Consider the following 22,898-nt stretch of genomic DNA (forward strand, 5'->3'; position numbering starts at 1 on the left):
TAGCAGCATGGACGGTAAAAGATCCACTATAGCGCGTAGATGAGTGTGAAGGGAGTTTGAGGATAAGAGATTTCGTCGAACGGGAGGACACGTCATGGGGAACTAGAAAATCAAAACGTTCACGAAGATAGGAGGGAAAAGTAGGGTTATATAGAACGGAATATAAAAACGACATTATATGAAAGTCTCGACGCCTTCGAATTGGCAGCCAATTCAATTTTGTTCTATAAGCGGAGACATGATCATATTTACGCAGACCATATATGAAACGTATACACAAATTCTTTAATCTCTCTAATTTGTTTAAAAGCTCTTCAGTTGCATCAAGGTAGGATATGTCGGCATAATCAAAAAGAGATAACAGAAGAGCTTGTGCCAAAGTAAGCCTTGTCTTAAATGGTAAGAATTTTTGCAATCGTTTAAAAGAATGAAATGAAAAACATAGCTTTTTGCTGACCCCATTAATGTGTTCATTCCAGGATGAATTGCAATCAATTATAACACCCAGGTTTTTTGCTTTCTTAGCATATGCAATTAACTCATTTTCATAGTAAACAGGAGGCAAAGCATCATGATCAAGCATTTTATAATTACGATGACTACCTATAATGAGAGCTTGGGATTTTCGCGGGTTAACTAGAAGCCCAATAGGATCTAGCCCATTCCGATATTTTAAGCAGCTGAAAATTCATATCATCAATTGCTTCAGATATGTCGCAAAGATTAAAATGAAAATATAATTGCAAATCGTCTGCGTAGAGATGGTAGGAAGAAAAAATTACATGAGTTATAGCATTGATAAATGCAGAGAAAAGAAGAGGAGATAATACGCCGCCTTGAGGGACTCCTGCAGTAACCGCACACCAATCTGAGGTATCCTCACCATGGCGAACACACTGCAGTCGACCCCGAAGATAAGAGTTAAATCAATTGATTACAGGTGGAGATATGTTAAGGGATGAAAGGATATTTAAAAGAATATCATAATCTACAGAGTTAAAGGCACTGCTAAAGTCTAGGAGAACAAGGAGTGTGAGGAGTGGTTGTCCATAGCCCTAGCGTATGTCGTCAGTGACTTTGACAAGAGCACTGACTGTACTGTGACCAGGGCGGAAACCAGATTGCAAAGGACTTAGCAGATTATTACTAGACAGATATACGGACAATTGTTTATGAACTATTTGCTCTAATAACTTTGACAAAGCGGGTAGAATCGAGATAGGTCTAAAATCAGTTAGAGTAGATGGATTAGATGTTTTAGGGACAGGAATGATGTAGGCTTTCTTCCAAAGTTCTGGAAAAGAACATATATATATATTGCTAGCATTGGGATTCTCAATCTCCATTACTAACAATCCCTTTCCCTCCAGCGTATACCATTAGCGCGGTCGGGGTTGTCACCCATTAAATAAAAATAAACAGAGTATTTTATGTTAAAATTACCTTTATAAGCTTTTGATAACAAATTTATTTTAAATTGTATATTACCATTAGAATATTTGCTGTGTAATAATTTAGAAAATTATGTAGATAGTAACATAACTACTAATTGTCTGAATGTAACTGTATATATTGGAGGGAAAGGGATTGTTAGTAATGGAGACTGAGAATCCCATTGCTACCAATATACCCAACCAGGTCGACCTCTTCGCGGTTCTCCCTGGAAACTATCATGATTAATTCCTGATGAATTCATCATGATGGGCTAACTGGCCTGTTTTCATTCTCATCTATCACCCTTCACTGGCGCTCCGCCAGCGTATCCCGTGAGCGCAGGCGGGGTTACCATACCATTTTCACCCATAAAAAAAAAAAAAAACTGTATATATTAATTTTCCTTTAAACGAATCCTGTGTGAGCACATTGATCATATTACTAGTAAGATATATAACTAGTCCAAACGTGTATATATGTACCTAAAACAATAAGGAAACGAATATGTAAATGAGCTATAAGGTATTTCCCGTGCATTTTGTATTTATATTGTGTACTCCATTTTCTTATCTTAGTTAATGAATTAAAATAGAATAAATACCAAATTATTCTTAAACTAGTTGGGGACTTCGAGTCAGTAAAGCTCTGAAATATTTTCTATCTCTAAAATTAAAGAGAAGTGCGAGTCGGAAATTTTAATTGACACAATATTTTTGGTGTTGGATTCGGATACATTGCTGTTACTACTGGGTTACGATGCTTTTTAAAAGAAAAACATATATAGTGTATAATTATTTTAAATTAGTTCTTCGGAAACACGATTGTGAAAACCATATTCAATTTGGTGCAATAGCTTTTGTGTAATACCAGGATAAACATACAGACTGATAGACAGAGAGACTAATAGACACAAAGAAAGAAAAAAAAATCTTATTAAGTTATTTAAAAACAAAAAGAAAAATAAGAAGTCTTTTTTCTTTTTTTTTTAATAACTTCTGTTATAAAAAAAATAATTAAGCACTTGACAGTGTACTATATAATTGTGAATTTTATACAGAAATATTATTATATATAATATGTCTATATATATAAATTTCCCATTATATATAAATTAATGAACTTATTGTGTTTTTGTCATTTTGTTCAATTAAAATTAATATAATTTTATAACCATATTCCAATAATATATCAAGTGATTGATAAGTGAAATTCCAATTCTGTCCGCTTCGAAATTTTCAATCATTCAATAAATTATTTTAAATATAATTTTAATATTTTAATAAAATTTCTAAATATTTTCAAATTTATATTTAGCTAATACTGTGCTGCACATTTATCCTCACGCTTACCTGTTCTTCGAGGAAAATACATGTTTACGATTCAATAAAAGCCACCGGACGGTGCCCATGCGACCAGTCAGTTTTTGTTAGCTTTCAAGAAAAGTCTAAACATTAGATTGTCATACTTGGACATTTGGTATTAGGATTATTCAAAATATCGTGCTAAATATAGGAGTGAACCTAAAATACACAAAATGCGGGAGAGCCGTTTCAGTGGGGTGTCTTTGAAATATTATAGGGATTTGAATGAGGTAAGAATATCACTTTTTTTTCTATCTATTTATTTTTATTTACTTATTCTTTATTGTACAAGAAAACAATAAAACTTTGTACAAGTGGTGAGCATATGGCATTCTCTACCAGCTAACCATTAGGTAAAAACAGAAAACGTATGAAGGGCAGATGTGGTGAAAAATATGTAACATAATTATAGCAACATACTGAAATAATTATACATAATAATACATTAGAAATACACATATAACACATAAATACTATTTATAATATACATAGTTACACCAATATATGTATATATATTTAATTAATGAATTTACTGGGTACAGAGGAATAACATCTGAGTCCTCAGGAATGGCAGCGCATGGGGGGTATCATGGGCGAAATAGTATACTCTGTTATGTCCATGGTACTGCTCATGTCTATAGGCGACGGTTACCACTTTCCATCAGGTGGGCCGTCAGCTTGTTACCCATTCTAAGTTGTATAAAAAAAAATTAAATAACTTTATTGACCAAATAAGAATATAAAACAAAAGAACTTAATTCAAGTAATGTTCTTTATGAGTCATCCTGTGGAATGAATAGTGAATTATACTACGCCTTAATTCAAATATATAATTTCAGCATGTTGTAGTTTGAAAGTAAATACAAACCTAAATATATCTTTGCTTCTTTATTATGGAATTTTGTATGCATCTAGTTTGAAAAGGAAAATAATATAGGCTATTTTTGATTCCTATCTTGTTTAATAAATATACCAGTATAGTAAAAAACCAGTTACGATATTTACGAATTACTAGCTTTTACCAACGACTTCGTTCACGTGATCGGGATAGGTTCATTGACCGGGATAATATGTAGCCTATCTTCTCCAACCCATATAGTGTTTTTTTTTTTTTTATACAACTTAGAATGGCAAACAAGCTGACGGCCCACCTGATGGAAAGTGGTAACCATCGCCTATAGACATGTGCAGTACCATGGACATAACAGAGTATACTGTTTCGCCCATGATACCCCTTATACGTTGCCATTCCTGAGGACTCAGGTGTTATTACTCTGTATAGTGTGTGTATACCAAATTTTATAGTGATTGATTAAAGCGTTAAGAAGTAATAAATAAACAAACTTATAGGTTTATAAAATATTAATATTTGTATATACAAAGAGTTACATTTTTTTTTTATTATACGAGGTCTGTCCGGAAAGTTTATTTTCTGGAATTATAGGACCCCTTCCTTAGTCCCTAACAATGTGTGTATATCTGTGAAGTTACCTCTTAACACCCCGTCGGCAATTTTAAGTGATCTGATTCGATAAGACATCCGGGGAACCACGAACAAAAAAAAATAATCAAATGTAATGTTGACATGTTCGGGGGATTGTCCATCTTAGTTGATGGAAAATTCTACGTCGAGCCTCAAAGCTCGTGTGGCACGAGTTCGTCCAGAATTGGCGCGAGAGGGGCGTTGGATTTTCACCACGACAATGCCCCTGCCCACACCTCTCTTGTTGTCCGTGAGTTTTTGAGTAAAAATTCCATTACGGTGACCGAACACCCCCCTATTCGCCGGATTTGGCCCCGTGTGACTTCTTCTTGTTCCCAAAAACCAAATTGGTACTTCGGGGGCGGCATTTGGGGGACATAAATGAGATAAAAAAAGCTACGACGGGGCAGCTGAGAAACCTACAACCAGAGGACTTTCAAGCAGCCTTCTCACAGTGGAAACGGCGTTGGCACAAGTGCATTATGTCACAGGGGGAGTACTTTGAAGGGGATAAAATTGATTTACCTGAATAATTGTAAAATAAAATTTTTTTTTTTATTATAAAGCATGTAGTCTTATAGGACAGTAATAATTTAGAATAAACTACCACCTAATCTAAGACAAGCCTGTAATTTGGGTAGCAGCCCCATATCTAAACACATTGACGTCATATTAGGTACACTTCGTAACTACTCGTGTAGAATTATTTATGATTAATCTATGAAAGGAATTTCTAATTTTTTTGCCTGCTCTATGGAGGTTTGTACTATTTTTGTATAAGGTGTATGAGAATGTGAGTGTTATGGTTTGTTGTTTGTTTTGAAAAGTTTTTTTTTTACAACACAGGGGGCAAACGAGCATGCGGCTCATCTGATGGTAAGTGACTACCGCCGCCCATGGTCACCCACAACACCTACGGCATTGCAGGTGTGCTGCCGGCCTTTTAAAAAGGAATATGCTCTTCATTTATCATTATTTATTACAAATACAATAGAATTTCGATTATCCGAACATTGATTATTCGAATATTCGATTATCCGGACTCTTTCTTCACGGCTCTAATTATCGTTTCAGAAATGGTATTATGTATTAATTGGATAGATAGGTATTATATAATCCATTATCTTTATAGCTCGTAATTTTTTATATCGTATTGTCTAAATGACATATGTAAAACCCTTTACATAATAAAAAAAATTTTGTTTGATTTGCTGTGTGGTCTCGGCATCGAATAGGCCACCCCTTCCTTTCCCGTGGGTGTCGTAAGAGGCGACTAACGAGGGCGAAGGATTTTCAGTAGCGTCCCTTTTAAAACATTTCCAAAGCCTAACTGCGGTTGCCAATGCGCCTGCCAAGCGTGCAACTACTAGCAAAACCTCCCCAAGGGGGAGGCTTATGTTCAGCAGTGGACAGTTAAAAGTTGATATGATATAATGTTTGATTTGACTTTAAATTCGATTATCCGGATTTTCGATTATACAGAATATTCCTGGTTTAATTTGATTCGAATAATCGAGATTCTACTTTATATTGATAAATTCCAGTGTATGTACGTTAGCCTAGAATTTACAAACAGCCAATAAATAATTTTTTTTATACGACTTAGAATGGCAAACAAGATTACGGCCCACCTAATGGAAAGTGGTAACCGTCGCCTATAGACATAAGCAGTACCATGGACATAACAGAGTATACTGTTTCGCCCATGATACCCCCCATGCGTCACCATTCCTGAGGACTCAGGTGTTATTTCTCTGTACCCAGTAAATTCACGCCATATCCCACCCTTCAAATCGAAACACAGCCATGCAAGGACAACTGCTTCACGGTTGAAACACGAATAGGACAGAGGTGCCCAAGCAATCGACTTTTGTACAAAGTCTCCCTCTGGTAAAATAAATCATTTGGTAAGTAATATGCACTCATTCGTTTATTTAAAATAGAGATACCTATAATTTTACACAACATAAAAATCTAACATTACGTGATGTAACTAAATACCTAATTATAATCATAAAATAAACATATAATGCACATATTAATACATATGTATATACATGTACAAACGGAAATGTAGACGAGATGTATACTTTGCACGTACGTCGCTATTTTTAAAAACATGTGATCACATGAGATGCGACAGTGATATCGAATTTTAAAATTATTTAGTCACTTAACTACAATAAATGGTTAATAACTTGATGTACCACTAATATAAATGTTTTGGAAATACCCGCGGGAACCGGGTTTTTGTAGGATTACAATAGTTTCCTGTTTTGTGGTCAATTAACACATCATATACGCTTTATTGCCTAGAAAGAAAAGGTTATAGTACATTGATTCAGAAAAACATGCTAATGATTTGTCAATAGTAAAACATAACCAGAGGGAGACTTTGTACAATAGTCATTTGCTTGGGCACCTCTGTCCTATTCGTATTTCTACCGTGAAGCAGTTGTGTTTGCATGGCTGTGTTTCGGTTTGAAGGGTGGGATATGGCGTGAATTTACAGGGTACAGAGGAATAGCATCTGAGTCGTCAGGAAAGGCAACGCATGGGGGGGGTAACAGTATACTCTGTTATGTCCATGATACTGCTCATGTCTATAGGCGACGGTTACTACTTTCCATCAGGTGGGCCGTCAGCTTGTTTGCCATTCTTCGTTGCATAAAAAAAAATGTTGATGGCCACTACGAGTATCACATAAAAGTCGATTTAAAAAAGAAAGAGGTCTCATTTCGTCTGTGTTTGATTTTCAACCGACTTCAAAAAGAAGGAAGGTTTAAATTTGCTTGTATTTGTTTATGTCTGTTACTTCATAACTCCATCAGTTGTAAATCGATGTGGCAAATTCTTTTTTATCTGTAAGGATATACTTATAAATTGATCTTATAGAAATTTTATCAAAATCGATTCGATAGTTTTGTTTTTAGGTCAAAATTAGGGGTTTAGTTAAAAATTTAAGTAATTTTTTGTGTGTGCTATGTCATTATTTTTACATATATATTTACACAACGTCTGTGTCAATCATTAACAGATTTTATTAATTATTTTACAATCGAATGATTTTATTCTCGTATTGGTTCCATTCAATTTTGATCGACATAGCCATTGTTTTTGGGGAACAAATGATTTTCCAACTCTTAAAACTTACTCTTAAAATGTTTGCCTCATCGACTTCTTAGATGGCCCGTGAGTTGATTGTCGATAAATATTTTAGTTTGGTCATATTAAAATACCTAATAATATACACACGTGTGTGAAAAGTGGTTTAATTGTTATTATTTTAAACTAATTTATTATATCATATCCAAAACATAAATGTAAAATGAGAGCCAAGTTCAATGTTACGGTTATGCTAATGTTATTATTCGTGTCGGATCTGTTGAAAAAAATAATTGAAATATATATGGATACCAAGTTCGATGTAGAAAATCCTAAAATTTACAAGTTACAAGAATGTTGCATACATTATGAAATTAATTTATATAACAATTTCTTGTTTCTTGGTACTACTACCATGTTTGCTACTTATAAGGTATTAAAAAATTCTTAAATTTTAACAGACAATTATTTACACAATGTTTTTATTTCACTTGCGATGTAATTCAATTTCAATATTTGGCTTGGATAGTTAAATAGGTCCTAGTATATTAAATAAGTTTCGAGTTGTGAGAAGGTCAAAAGTAGCTCGAAATGGTTCGTGTAATATTACACTTGACTGCTGTCTCGCCAGTTCCTTTTTCTTAGATCTTGGCTGGATACGCTGCCGTGTGTCTAGATCAAAGGAAGATTTTGTACAAAAGTCAATTATGTCCCATGTGTTTTTGACGTGAAGCAGTTATGTTTGTATAATTTTTTTTTTGTGAAATAACCACAAATTTGCAGTTTTCGGTTTTTTTTCTCTTAACTTGTGCTACATGACATTGCTTCTTGCCAAATTTCATGGTTTTAAGTCAACGGGAAGGGTTTTGATTCCGTTTGCTAATGTAAAATTATGCGATATAAATCAAACATAATCGGTCGTATCTTTTGATTGCGTCGATTTAGAAGCTTGATTTTTTCACTGCTTTAAGAGATTGCAGACCTGAGTATATGATAATAATTTCAACTTGATATCCCCTGCGTTCATAAGAAAAAGGGCCTTGACAGACAGACGGATGCACGGACGGACAACGAAATGATCCTATAAGGGTTCCGTTTGTTCCTTCGAACCCAAAAAAACATATCAATGTCAAATAATGTCAATAGCGTTTATTAATGATTTTCGTCATTCATATGTTTCGTGTTCGTTATAACAACCGGATTTTTTTATATTGTTTATGTTACCTGATCCTAGTGCTAACCCTTGTTTGCATAATGGTGGAAATTTCCATCATAACGTTGAATGCCCAAAAATTATATAAAAGACCAAGTTCACTTTAATTTGATCGTGTCTGTATACCTTTTTAGTATCCATTGCAAGAAACAAAACGTAGCTGTCAAATTTATTTATTTAACCATTTTTCTTTTAATTTTGAACATGAATTATATCACCTTGATTTATTTCACCAATAAAAGAAAACCATGCAAAAAAGGGCTAATCAATATTGCAAACCGTCAGACGATGTCATACATGTTTAATCTTTTTTTTTTTTATACAACTTAGAATGGCAAACAAGCTGACGGCTCACCTGATGGAAAGTGGTAACCGTCGCCTGTAGACATGAGCAGTACCATGGACATAACAGAGTACACTGTTTCGCCCATGATACCCCCCATGCGTTGCCATTCCTGAGGACTCAAGTGTTATTCCTCTGTACCCAGTAAATTCACGCCATATCCCACCCTTCAAACCGAAACACAGCCCTGCAAACACAACTGCTTCACGGCAGAAATACGAATGGGACAGAGGTACCCAAGTAGACGACTAGACTTAGATTAAACTTTTATTTACTTATACAAAAGTTTAATTATAATGTAATGTACATACAAATATTACATAAAAATATATAAATGACAGTTAATCGCGTATTAAATACAGTTTGATTGTTTTAGAAGAAATAACCGGAGTGACAGACTATGAAAAGACTTTTTTTTTTTTAAATATTAGTCATTTTACAATACCATAAACTAAAATAAAAATAAATAGATATTTTTAAAAATCTTTTTAATATATAGGTACTTTAAATAACATTCTACTATATGAATTGATAAAATTGTTTTCGATCAGTTGATAGTCTAATCAGTTTATAGAATTTTGTTTTGACAAAGAAAATTCCCGCCAAAATGCGCTTTTTACATGACGAATACATGATAGATAAAATACAATTACGCTTGTCCTCTTTTTGAAAATTATATTATTACGGTGAATCCTTTGCAAAGACCATACGAAACCAATCTCCGCGGAGCAAAACTTTGAGAATAGCACTCACAAGAGAAAAAAAAATATATATAAAACATTTTTAATGTTTAAAGGTATTATTATATTTGTTTATTTATTACAGTTGCACTACACCTAAGATTGATGAATGTGGAAGAAGCGAATGAGGTTTGTTTGAATCGAAGCATTTGGCGTTCCATTGTTTCTACCTACCTTAATGGGAGACAGGCGTGATAGTATGTATGTGTGTATGTATGTTGCACTACACCAGGGGTTCCCAATCTTTTTCAGCTCACGGCGCACTTACAAATGTAGTATTTTGTCACGGCGCCCTACCGTAACTAGCTAGTTGAAAAAGATAGTCGAAAGAAATAGGTACCAACAATAATAGTAGTTAGGTTAGGTAGATAGAGGAACAAAAATTAAAACATCTACAATGTAACTAGGAAAGGTTGGGTATCAACTATTGTTGAGCGCGTAGGTACTTTCGACGTAGGTACGTATCTATGTTGTTTACCGAATGCAAGCGCTCAAAAAGGTACCCGCGAATAATGATAAATAGTTTCGGGTAATGATAGAGGATAATGATATGTATATATATATATATATATATATATATATATATATTATTGTTGTTTAGATTTCTGTTTTACACTACTGCAGCCCACTCACTACTTCCCATGCCACTGTGTTAGGTTGACTGGAAGAGATCTCTTTTAGAGATAAGTTCACCTCTGTTTACGTTATTGTTAATTGTTACTATCACTGTAAATTTTATTGCAATAATAATACATATACATTTATTCTTATTATTTTCTTATTTTATGTTATTCAGCCATTAAAATTTGTTTCGATACATTGAGTTTTATTGGTCTTTGGTTGGATTTTATTATAGTAAACAATTATTTTTATAAGATTAGGTATTTTATATGATTGCTATTGTATCAGTACAAAGAACATAATTATTTATTATTGCAAATGATATTTACGTGTTTTGTTTCTAAGAATATACCAGAAATATTTAAAATATTTATTTATAAAATTGATTAGATATTAATATCTAATTTATTAATTATATTTATAATAACTAGCAATACTAGCAATATACCCTATATTGCTAGTACTGGGGCTATTTGACCCCATTACTAACAATCCCTTTCCCCCCGCCAGCGTATACCGTTAAAGCAGGCGGGGTTACCACTCCATTATCATCCATTAAAAAAAAACCCTTCCTTTTCCATGGATGTCGTAAGGGTGGACTAAGGAAACTTTATAGTCGAGGAATGGGCAGCAATTTAGATGAATAGTGTTTAAATTTTTTTAGATGGCGTATTTTTAAATGACAATACCACAGATAATATAATACTACAATACTGATACCTAGTTCATCATCTTCCTACCCTTATCCCAATTATTATTTGGGGTCGACGTAATATGTTTTTCTCTTTTATTCTTCTCTATTCCCAGTGGTCTTCGTATTCACTCCCATTCTGGCCATATAATGGCCACAGTCTATCCATGTCTTTTTAGGTCTTCCTCTGCCCTTATAGCCATGTCCTATAGCAATACTGATACGTAATTGATAATTTATAATTAATATTAATAAAGCGTCAGTGATGTAGAGTTTTCTGAGAAATAATTCGATACATGACTTATCGATTTTAGATTAATAATATCTAAGTATGCATTTTTTTTTCAACCGATAGCACGCGTGTGAGCTAGGAAATGTGCGCTTACTTATATATATATATATATATATATATATATATATATGACCCGGAATGACCTTTACGTCAGGAGTGATAGGTTGATAGGTATCGTTGCGTTTGTATCAATTATTATTGATATCTATTCTCATATTCCGGTCAAGTGTGAACTGTAATTTGATTTATTTATCTGTTAATTGAATTTAATGGCTTTATACAGTCATCATCATTATGTCGGCCGTTAACTGTCCACTGCGGTGGGAGAAGGAATTGTTAGTAATGGGGAGGTTAGTCCCCATATCTATCAATTTACCTTATCAGGTCGACCTCCACGTGGTTCCCCCTGGAAACCGTCATGACTTATTTGTCTTTGAATTCATCACGTTCGGCTAACTCATCTGCCTTTTCATTCTCACCAATCATCTCTCACTGGTGCCCCGTCAGTGTATAGCGATAGTGCAGGCGGGGTTACCGTTCCATTATCATCCATAAAAAAAAAAACTGTCCACTGTTGAATAGCTTAGCTCATAAATGCGATTTTGCCTAAATTAACACCCCTCGTATTCATTTTTTTTAAGTACAGACATTGTCTAATTAGAAATTTAGATAAGATAGCTTTTTTAGGTATTTTTTAAAAATTCAGAAATTTTTAAAAAGTACCTTTATTATACTAGCTGAATCCTGCGGTTTCGCCCGCGTGAACCAATATATAGAGTCCTTCTTGGGGGGTTTCGCCAGTAGTTGCCATTCTTGGCAGGCGCATTGGCAATCGCAGTTAGGCTTTGAAGATGTTTTAAGAGGGACGCTACTGCCCATCCCTCGCTTAGTCGTCTATTACGACATCCACGGGAAAGGAAGGGGTGGCCTATTCTATGCCGGGACCATACGACCTTGTGTATTTAATACATTAGAATTTAGTAGTTATATTCTTACAGTAAACAGCAATAAAATAGTATTTAACACATAAGCACCTATCATACGGAACTAGGGCGGAAATCCGCGTGGCTTCGTGAATTTCCGCCTTTACAATCGTAAAGAGACGAATTTAGATACTTTTATAATTTTGACCCTAGAACGTGACATGAAGGAAGGATTTCTTTTCTAGTATATAATCATGAATTTCAAGGTTATTTTATTACAATAAATAATGTACTCTTATTGTGTAGATAAGTTTATGATATTCAAAATATGGCTAGAAACACTCTATTATTCTATAATTTATTGGTAAAGTTTTATTAATATTTATTTAATTTGCACAGAATTTTATGTAGGTATATAACTTAATTACACGAGATAAATATAACAACAATACATCTGAATAACTTAATATTTTTTCTATATTCGATATTATGAATGCTGCGTAATATATTTTTCCACAAGTTGATTATTTTTTTAATATTTTTCCTAGCAAAAAGTGCTAATTATATAGTTGACATTAATATTAGCAATAATACGTAAAAATATAGATATATATATATTTTTAAATATTAATTGAAGCCTAATATAGGGTCTTATAGAGATAAAAGTGGAGGGAGAAAAGCTCTGTTAGTAATGGAGATCTCACATCCCTATTCCTAGCAATATAATACCCCATCAGGTCGACCTCCACGTGGTTTCCCCTGAAAACCATCGTTAATTCTTACAGAATTCAACACGATGAACTACCTGTTTATATCTTTATCTATCATCCCTCACTGGTGCCCCGCCAGAGTATACCGATAGCGTAGGCTAGTTTACCATTCCATTATCTTCCCATAAAATATACCTAGTAGAGTACTTACGCTTACATATTTCCTGTACATGGATATTCGATTACGTTGGCTACGTTGTCACGACAAGAGCCGTGTCCCACCGCGGTCAGTTTCAGTTTAGATGCGACAATCAAGGAAATAGGCCGCTTCCACAGCTGCCTTTGCCTTATCGCGAGTGAAAAAAAAAAATCGAAAATCGGAAGTAGTCGAAATTAATTCGAATTTCGGAATTAGTTCGATTTTTATTTTTATTCCTAGTTCGCTTGATATTTTATTTCTTTATTTTTGAATAGTTTGTGTTTATATTATTGTATCAAGAAGAAAAAATTGTTCCGGATTGGAAATTTATTTTGAAAGTTTGTTAGGTGAGTATTTTGTATTACTTTTTTATTTTTAATATGGAATAAAAATATTCGGTATATTATTTCTCACAATTAAAAAAATACATGTATTAATTAAGTATCCTGACATAAATATATTTATATATACTTATGCAAAATTGTTTAATCCCTGTTTTATCTATACTTACCTACTGAAATAATAATATTTATTGATAAAAAGCCACCTGGCACTGATATTAAAATAAGTGTGCACCTACTCTATACCAGTATACTCAAATGCACGAGCCTTAGATTATATAGTGTGTCTCCATAGAAATGATTCGAGAAAAACAAGTCTTTTATTTTTATACAGTTTTGCATGATAAATGGTTATGATTCCTTTATAACTTCTATATTTATTTTGTCTTAAAGCATCTTTTTAATGGATAAACACTAATTTTATTTATTAAATAATAAGCCAAAATACATTTTATGTCTAAGTATATAGAACACTGACGAAAGAAACGAGTCAGCTAATTTGACAATTAGCTTACAAAAATTTGACCTATTTTTGAGGCTCGATGCTCTATCTATATAATGTGAAGCATTTGCTCCCGCAAATGAGAGTAAAAGGAGATAGTCTATCCATGTACTAAATATCATGCTAGTAAACATCTGTGTAACCTTTCATATACATAGAAGTGTAAATTAATGCCCCACCTGTTGTCTGCACCGACGTAGATGTTTCTTGATAATCTGGATGTGAAACAGTGTGTCACTTTATATTATTAAATAAATAACGATATTGGCATAGAAGGCAATTAATAATCTCTATTTCAAATCTAATTATGTTCTAACAAATAGCCAAATATTGAAAATTACGTTTACGATATATCTTGTCTTATGTTTATAATTCATTAAAAATAAATAACTAGAAATATTTGTAGACGAAAATAGAACTTTTTTTTCTTAAAAAAAATCAATGTAATTGAAGTTTCAATTCAAATTTGGAATCAGATAGCAACCAAGCCCATTGAACTATCAACTGTCACCGGTTATCAGTCTGCTATCTCCATGATATTGAGAACTTGTAGGTATACTGTTATACTCGTATACAATATCTTTAAAATCATATATATATATATATATATATATATATATATATATATATATATATATATATATATATATATATATATATATATATATATATATATAATGTTCTTTATTGTGAGGATATGAGGACGTTTGTTACTCTAGTACGCAAAAACTATTGAACAAATTTCAAGAGTACTACATATAACTTATTCACGCTACCGAAACCGCGAGATGCAGCTAGTGTTCTCTTGACGCTTAACAATTATCTGAGAAAAGTAAATACGTACTATTTGGGATGGTGAAGGACATAGGATTCCTTTCATCTCAGCCACACGAGCGATGTCATGGGGAAAGGCTAGTTTGTTGTAAATACGAACTCAAAAAATTACTTCGGTAGTCTGGTTTAAATGGACGAATTGAATGAAAAAAGTCCTTGATAGGTAAATGTCAAGGGGGAACCTCCATTATAAAATAAAAGTCTGGCAGCAAATGTGTGATGCTATTAAATATTATAATATAGATAGAGCCTCGAGCACCGAGCCTCAAAAACGGGTTTTTTTTTGATGGGTGAAAATGGTATGGTAACCCCGCTTGCGCTAACGGGATACGCTGGCGGAGCACCAGTGGAGGGTGATAGATGAGAATGAAAACAGGCCAGTTAGCCCATCGTGATGAATTCATCAGGAATTAACCATGATAGTTTCCAGGGGGAACCGCGAGGAGGTCGACCTGGTTGGGTATATTGCTAGCAATGGGATTCTCAGTCTCCATTACTAACAATCCCTTCCCCCCCCCCTCCAAAACGGGTCAACTTTTTAACAATTAACTGACTCGTTTTTTTTATCAGTGTCCCATATACTTACGCACACAAGGTATCTTGACATATCTATGTATATTTACATAATTAATAAAAAAAAAATTTTGCGCATTAAAAAAGTGCAGAATTTATAAGACAAAATAAATATAGAAGTTATAAAGGAATCACTCATAACTATTTATCACGTAAAGTTGTATGAAAAAGTTGACCCGCTTTTCTCTAAGTATTTGTATGGAGACTATCTATATAATCTAAGATTATAATATACATTATTCTTGTATTATGTATATTAAATCATCAGAGGAAGACTTGTACAATAGTCGTTTGCTTGGGTACCTCTGTCCCATTCGTGTTTCTACCGTGAAGAACAGTTGTGTTCGCATGGCTGTGTTTCGGTTTGAAGGGTGGGATATAGCAATGAATTTACAGGACTAATACCTGGATTTACAAAGGAATAATACCTGAGCCCTCAGGAATGGCAGCGCAATTTTTTTTTAGTGAAAAAACTATAATATTTTTTCTTCTTATTGTATACACACTGCCCGCGAGTAATTAATACTTCTTTTTACACAGGATTTTCTGGAAGAGAACTCTTACGGAGTTAAGTTCTATAACCTATTAAGTTCCCTTAGTCGCCTATTACGACACCCACTAAACAATATAGCCTATAGATTATTTTCAAAAATTTTATCTACCCGTGTGAAGCCGAGCTCTAGTTATGGAGTGAGCTCCCTTTTTACAAGAGACTACAGAATGGAGTACTTCAAAAAAGGGGTAAAGAGGTTTCTTCAGGGTCGGCAAGGCGCATAATGCCTTTGATATTGTTGATGTTCATAACTTACGGTAACCGCTTACCATCAGGTGGGCCGCACGCTTGTGTGCCACATCAGTGGTATAAAAAAAAAGTATAGAATAATGTCATATTGTATTTTCATTAATATAGTATTCAAGGTGGGAAAGGGATTGTTAGTAATGGAGACTGAGAATCCTATTGCTAGCAATATACCCAGCCAGGTCGACCTCCTCGCGGTTCCCCCTGGAATATATCATGGTTAATTCCTGATGAATTCATCATGATGGGCTAACTGGCCTGTTTTCATTCTCATCGAAAAAAAAAATATAGTATTCGTGTTATATATTAACACGATATTCATATATTAATTTAAATAGTACGCGATAGTTGCTAATCAGTTGTTATGAGCACCGGCCTACATGTGTGAAGTGCTTTATGATTATTACGAGTACAAACAAACACTCAACGTTTTACTTAGTATTTCTCATTTATTTTGTCAAGATTACATTGTCTCTGTTATAAAATAAGACGTTTGTCACCCATATATTATCTTTTTGATTACAATATCTGTGCTATTTTATGAGGATTAAAAAATGTAAACGAAAAGAATGATTCCTTGGTTACTTTAAGATTTTATATAATCACGAGAATGACATACTTTTTACGTTATATATATATATATATATATATATATATATATTTTTATACTACCTAGAATGGCAAACAAGCTGGCGGTCCACCTGATGGAAAGTGGTAACCGTCGCCTATAGACATGAGCAGTACTATGAACATAACAGAGTATACTGTTTCGCCCATGATACACCCCATGCGTTGCCATTCCTGAGGACTCAGATGTTATTCCTCTGTACCCAGTAAATTTACGCCATATCCCACCCTTCAAACCGAAACACAGCCATGCAAACACAGCTGCTTTACAGTTGAAACACGAATGGGACAGAGGTACCCAAGCAATCGACTTTTGTACAAAGTCTCCCTCTGGTATATATATATATATATATATATATATATATATATATATATATTCGTTTATATATTTAATTTTAGTATGTATGTATATAAATAATTACTAGTACCGCATTTGAGTATTCTGACACTTCCCTATGGTTGACTGGGAGAGAATGCTTTTAGCATTAAATCAAGTAATAAAATTTCTATGTTACTTATTTTGTTGTTATTTTGGAATGTATTGTGAGTTATATTAGGATTTAACTGGATATAAGTTTTTTTTTTATAAAAATACAACGCACTTGACATGTTACAGACAGAGCATAGAAAATCGCTATTACCTACTACTGCATTTAAATTAACTATTAGGGATGACATCTTTAAATCTCCTGCTCCCATACAACCATATTTATTTATTAATAAATCCCAAAATTAAGCTTTTCTTACCATATAGATGAAGAATAATTTGGAATGGCATTTTTAGTAATGGGATCTAGCATTGCTAGCAATGTGCCCTTATAGGTTGACCTTTTGACTGTTCTCTTCATTGTATTTCTAATTAAGTTTAAAAAAAAGAATGCTCACGACTATAATCCCCAGTGGGAGACTTTGTACAAAAGTCGATTGCTTCGGTACCTCTGTCCCATTCGTGTTTCTACCGTGAAGCAGTTGTGTTTGCATGGTTGTGTTTCCGTTTGAAGGGTGGGATATGGCGTGAATTTACTGGGTACAGAGGAATAACACCTGAGGCCTCAGGAATGACAACGCGTAGGGGATATCATGGGCGAAACAGTATACTCTGTTGTGTCCATGGTACTGCTCATGTCTATAGGCGACGGTTACCACTTTCCATCAGGTGGGCCGTCAGCTTGTTTGCTATTCTAAGTTGTATAAAAAAAAAAGTAGTCATAAGCATTTGTCTACTTATAATATAAGCATTTGTCTATTGACAATATATATGTCTTGCAAGCATTTAATATCATTTCTATTATACTTCATAAATTCTTGTGAATCGCGATATTCAAATAGCGACCTTAATATTTAGCAAGTAATAGGTACTCAGGTCTCAGGCGATGATTGCGTGTAAAACCTGAAAATATAATTTCTTTGAACTTGTTTAAAAAATAAAAACCTTTTTTCGTACATTAACTTTTATGATCGCGTTAACTTTTTTATAAGCCTTCCTCGTTTAATTTAGATTTTTACGATTCGTAGGGTTTATTCCTGTATTGCCTGTGTCCTGATTAAAATAGATTTTTCTAGAACTAAATCATAAATTCTTATATATATATATATATATATATATATATATATATATATATATATATATATATATATTTTAAATTAGCTATTTCTTTTGCCACTATGTTTTAATGCGACACAACCTTCATATCTTTGTTAGATAGACTATCTTATACATTTACTGAGTTGTTTTTTTTAGATTATAATTATTGTAGACGTATGAGGGATTCTATGATATATGGACACAAACATGAGCAGATAATATAGGCAAAGTAGGGGGAAAGGGATTGTTAGTAATGGAGACTGAGAATCCCATTGCTAGCAATATACCCAACCAGGTCGACCTCCTCGCAGTTCCCCCTGGAAACTATCGTGGTTAATTCCTGATGAATTCATCATGATGGGCTAACTGGCCCGTTTTCATTCTCATCTATCACCCTTCACTGGTGCTCCGCCAGCGTATCCCGTTAGCGCAGGCGGGGTTACCATACCATTTTCACACATGAAAAAAAAAAATGGGCTAGTATCAATATCTCGTCCATAATACTATGTTAGTAGTACTGTATGTTAAGATCAGTTGAGATTGAGATCATATGCGCTGTTATTTAATATACTAAAAAAATCCCAGTCAATATTGTCTTACTTTTCTTCTTGGAAGTACTAAAATTATTTCTCGTTTGCCATAAAAATAGCCGTTAACAAGAAGTTGATAAATCTTAGTTTATTACTTATGGAGCAATAATAAAATAGCCTAGTACGAGTATAATAAAGAAATGAAAATAAACCAAGTAAAAAGTAATTTTCTACTTCTGTTTTCATTACAATATACTTACGATATTTTCCTATATAAGGAAATTAATCGACAACGCACGCGTAATACCTTTGGTATTGCAGGCGTTCATAGGCTACGGTAACCGCTTACCATCAGGTGGGCCGTATGCTTGTTTGCCATCTCAGTGGTATAAAAAAATTAAATTAATATATTGCTTCTTCACAAAAACAAAATTTTAAACTTTTCGATTTCTAGCAAGGCATGTTTTCACTCAAACTCGATGTTGACTGGAGTCCATATCATACCATATTAGCGGTTAACTGTCCACTGCTGAACCAACAGAGGGAAACTTTGTACAGAAGTCGTTTGCTTGGGCACCTCTTTCCCATTAATGTTTCTATCGTGAAGCAATTGTGTTTGCATAACTGTATTTCGGTTTGAAGGGTGGGATATAGCAGTGAATTTACACGGTACAGAGGAATAACACCTGAGTCCTGTGAGGAATGGCAACGCATAAGGGGTATCATGGGCGAAATAGTATACTCTGTTATGTCCATGGTACTGCTCATAGCTATAGGCGACGATTACCACTTTCCATTACGTGGGCCGTCAGCTTGTTTGCCATTTTTAGTTGCATAAAAAAAACATAGATCTCCCCCTATTGTGGGGTTTTGCCAATACTTAACACGCTAGGCAGGCGGGTTGACAACCGCAGTTAGACTTTAGCGATGTTTATTTATTTATTTATTTATTTAACACTTTATTGCACCAACATAACATGATTTGTTAAAACAATATGTTATAAGATGTTATAAGAGGGACGCTGTTATACATCCCTCAATATCCCTGTATATACATATCACGAAGGTAAAAATAACTAGTAGGTAAGTAGTAATCAATTTAGATACATTGCAATACTGAAGAGCAAAAATTGCCAATACAAAATATATGCCATAATGTAATTGAAAAAAAAAATTATGAATATTTATGAATCGCTAGATGTACAATCTATGTCAAGCGTAAAACGAGAATAGAAAGCGGTTGGACTATATTTCTTCTAGTGAAATCGAACGTTGAAAAATCATCGGATTTAAAGGAGAAAATTTTTCTTAAAAAATTTTTCTTTTTTAATAAGAGCATTCATAACTTATCTGTGAATTTGCAAAAATAATTTAACAATTTTCAATATCGCTGACTAATTATTTGAAATGTTCTTTGCTAACGAACTAAAGTCTTATTCATGCAGTAATGTTCTTATTAAACTGTCACTGAAAACGGTCATTATTATGACCAAAAAAAAAAAAAAGAAAAAATAGAAAAAGTAATCATTTTAAACGCTTCATATAACTCGGATATTAATACTTGTTCTCGAAAACATCCGTACGGAAACGGATATGAAAAAGGTCGACCAGATATAGTGGCTTAAAGTTTTATGTTATCACAGGTATATAATATACAGGTGGAGTCAAACATTAACTTACTGTTAAGACAGTGTTTTATAAGCAAAACTAATATTTTTTTTCCCAAAAAGATATGGTAGAAAAATTTCAAAAAAGTTGGAACCTCTCGTACTATGTGTTAGTAAACACATACAGTTGCCAAGTTACTATGTGAATCCTAAGTACTCAATTAATATTGTCTGAACACTTGCTTTATGCGCGACTTTTTTTGCATGAATTAAAGTCAGTCCGAGATTAAAAGTAGGCAATTTCAAATATTGTGGCCCCGATTTAGAATAGGCCATCCCTTTCTTTCGTAAGAGGCGACTAAGGCAGGGCGAGGGATGGGCAGCAGCGTCCCTCTTAAAACGTCTCCAAGTTTAACTGCGTTTGCCAATCCACCTGCCAAGCGTGGCAAATACTGGCAAAACCCCCCAAGCCTCCCCCTTGGGGGCTTATGTTAAACAGTAGACAGTTGAAGGCTGATATGTTGATGTTGATGATATTCCCGTATAGTACGTGTGTATATACATAGTAATCGGTCCAATCGTTAATGTTCTAAGAGTTAACAAACAAAATAACTTTTTTTTTATTTACTCGACTTTATTGATCGAAAGAAAATATGATACAAAACTTTTACACTTACAATATTATTAAATAAGAATAATTTAACATGGGGAGTTTCAGAACTAAAGCGTAAAGGCATTATTTGAGGTTGCATGCAACAGTTTAGATCTCAGCCTCACTTAAAATGAGATGATAGTCAAACATGCTTAAATTTAAAATAAAATAAAAAAATAGTACATTAATTATTATATTTCATGCTACTCACGACCGATATCTAAAAGGTTACGTAAAATAACATATATCAGTAAAAAATCTCGGGCATTAAGTGTTTCAGATGAATTCAGAGATAGATTTATCTTGTTTTTTATGAAATTGTCTGCATCCATAACAGTAATATATAAGATAAGACATACAATATCAGTATCATCCATTTCTTATGATATTTATTTATTTATTTATTTTGAACTAGGCACACCAACAGTATACATATTATACATAAATTAAATAACATTTTTTTTGTGTAGCACGCTGATATGCATACCTATAGCAGGCGTACACAACATTGACTACATATTACATGCATATAAATGTCATAATATAATTAATATAATAAATTAAATATATAATTACATATTCTTTATTACAAAATTCAATTAAATATAAAACAAGACTGGGCAATATCGTTAAATCTACATGGTCTTCGATATTTTAGCGCGAAACATTGCCAACGAGTCATGGCTTACGTCTATATCCGGATCTCATCCGGATATTACACTCGTGTGACTATCTTGTCAAGATTATAATATGTTATCGTTGTTAAAATAAATTGCAACGTCTAGGGCAAATACTTTGGGATATCACTTAAGGTTTCTTTAGAGTCGGCAACGTGCACGTGACACCCCTAGTATTTATTGCAGGCGTCCGTAAACTACAGTGATCGTTTGCCATCAGAGTCGGCGTGTGACACCCCTTTTTTTGCAGGCGTCCGTAAACTACAGTGATCGTTTGCCATCAGACGGCTTGTTTTTTTTTTTTACAACACAGGGGGCATTCGAGCATGTGGCTCACCTGATGGTAAGTAACTACAGCCGCCTATGGTCACCCACAACACCAACGGCATTGCAGATGTGCTGCCGGCCTTCTTGACAACTTTGTGTTTGTTTTTTGGAGATCGTGTGGCGTGCGATTAGATAAGATCAATTACTACCTAACTTAATATATTCTGTGATTAATACTTTAAGCATTAATCATTAATGTGTAAAATGCTGTAAGTATAATCAGACAATATAGGCATGTTTTCGCAGACAGCGAGATTTGTAAATAAATCTACAATATTTATGCAGATATTTCCAAAATAAACATTATTGTTTTGAAAATATGTCCGTTTGTCATGTGCGAAATTGCAAATCGATGCATACTTATTTTTGTATGATTAAAACAAAACCTCGCATACGATTTCGTTCTAACCGTATAATGAAACAAGTGATTATTGATATGAGCTGTAGAAGCCATAGACAATGTATTTTTAAAAACGAATTTTAATATTTTAAATATGTAATCGATTTGGCTGGATTTATAATACTCGTGTTGATCCTCAGAAGAAAACTGTGACGGTCACTTTTATTTTTTTTTCAAGATAAAACTAAACAACAAGATTAGACCTCTTGTTATTTCTCACGCATGTATGCAGTAACGAAATGCAAATCATTTGCCACATATATAGGGGACTGTATTTCATGGCTGTATATTTTTATATAAGCAATTAATCTAAATCGATAGCGAAAAAA

At 33.6% G+C, this 22,898-nt stretch overlaps 1 protein-coding gene across 4 annotated transcripts in view; it reads left to right on the forward strand.

Moving 5' to 3' along the window:
• The window catches only part of LOC113519961 (facilitated trehalose transporter Tret1), a 67,153-nt gene that overhangs the window by 37,338 nt on the left and 6,917 nt on the right, over positions 1-22,898 (forward strand). Inside the window, exon 1 of one of the 4 annotated variants that reach the window (XM_052894050.1) lies at positions 2,856-3,025. The exons of 2 other annotated variants lie outside the window; for them this stretch is intronic. In XM_052894050.1, coding sequence (XP_052750010.1) covers positions 2,969-3,025 — 57 coding nt within the window. In that variant the 5' untranslated portion in view covers positions 2,856-2,968. Of the gene's footprint in view, positions 1-2,855; positions 3,026-13,199; positions 13,463-22,898 lie in introns of those variants that run through there. One more of the 4 variants, XM_052894052.1, reaches the window with a different exon arrangement.

Source organism: Galleria mellonella, unplaced genomic scaffold (genome assembly GCF_026898425.1).
Source record: "Galleria mellonella isolate WM207_F2 unplaced genomic scaffold, CSIRO_AGI_GalMel_v1 utg19, whole genome shotgun sequence".
Lineage (NCBI taxonomy): Eukaryota > Metazoa > Arthropoda > Insecta > Lepidoptera > Pyralidae > Galleria > Galleria mellonella.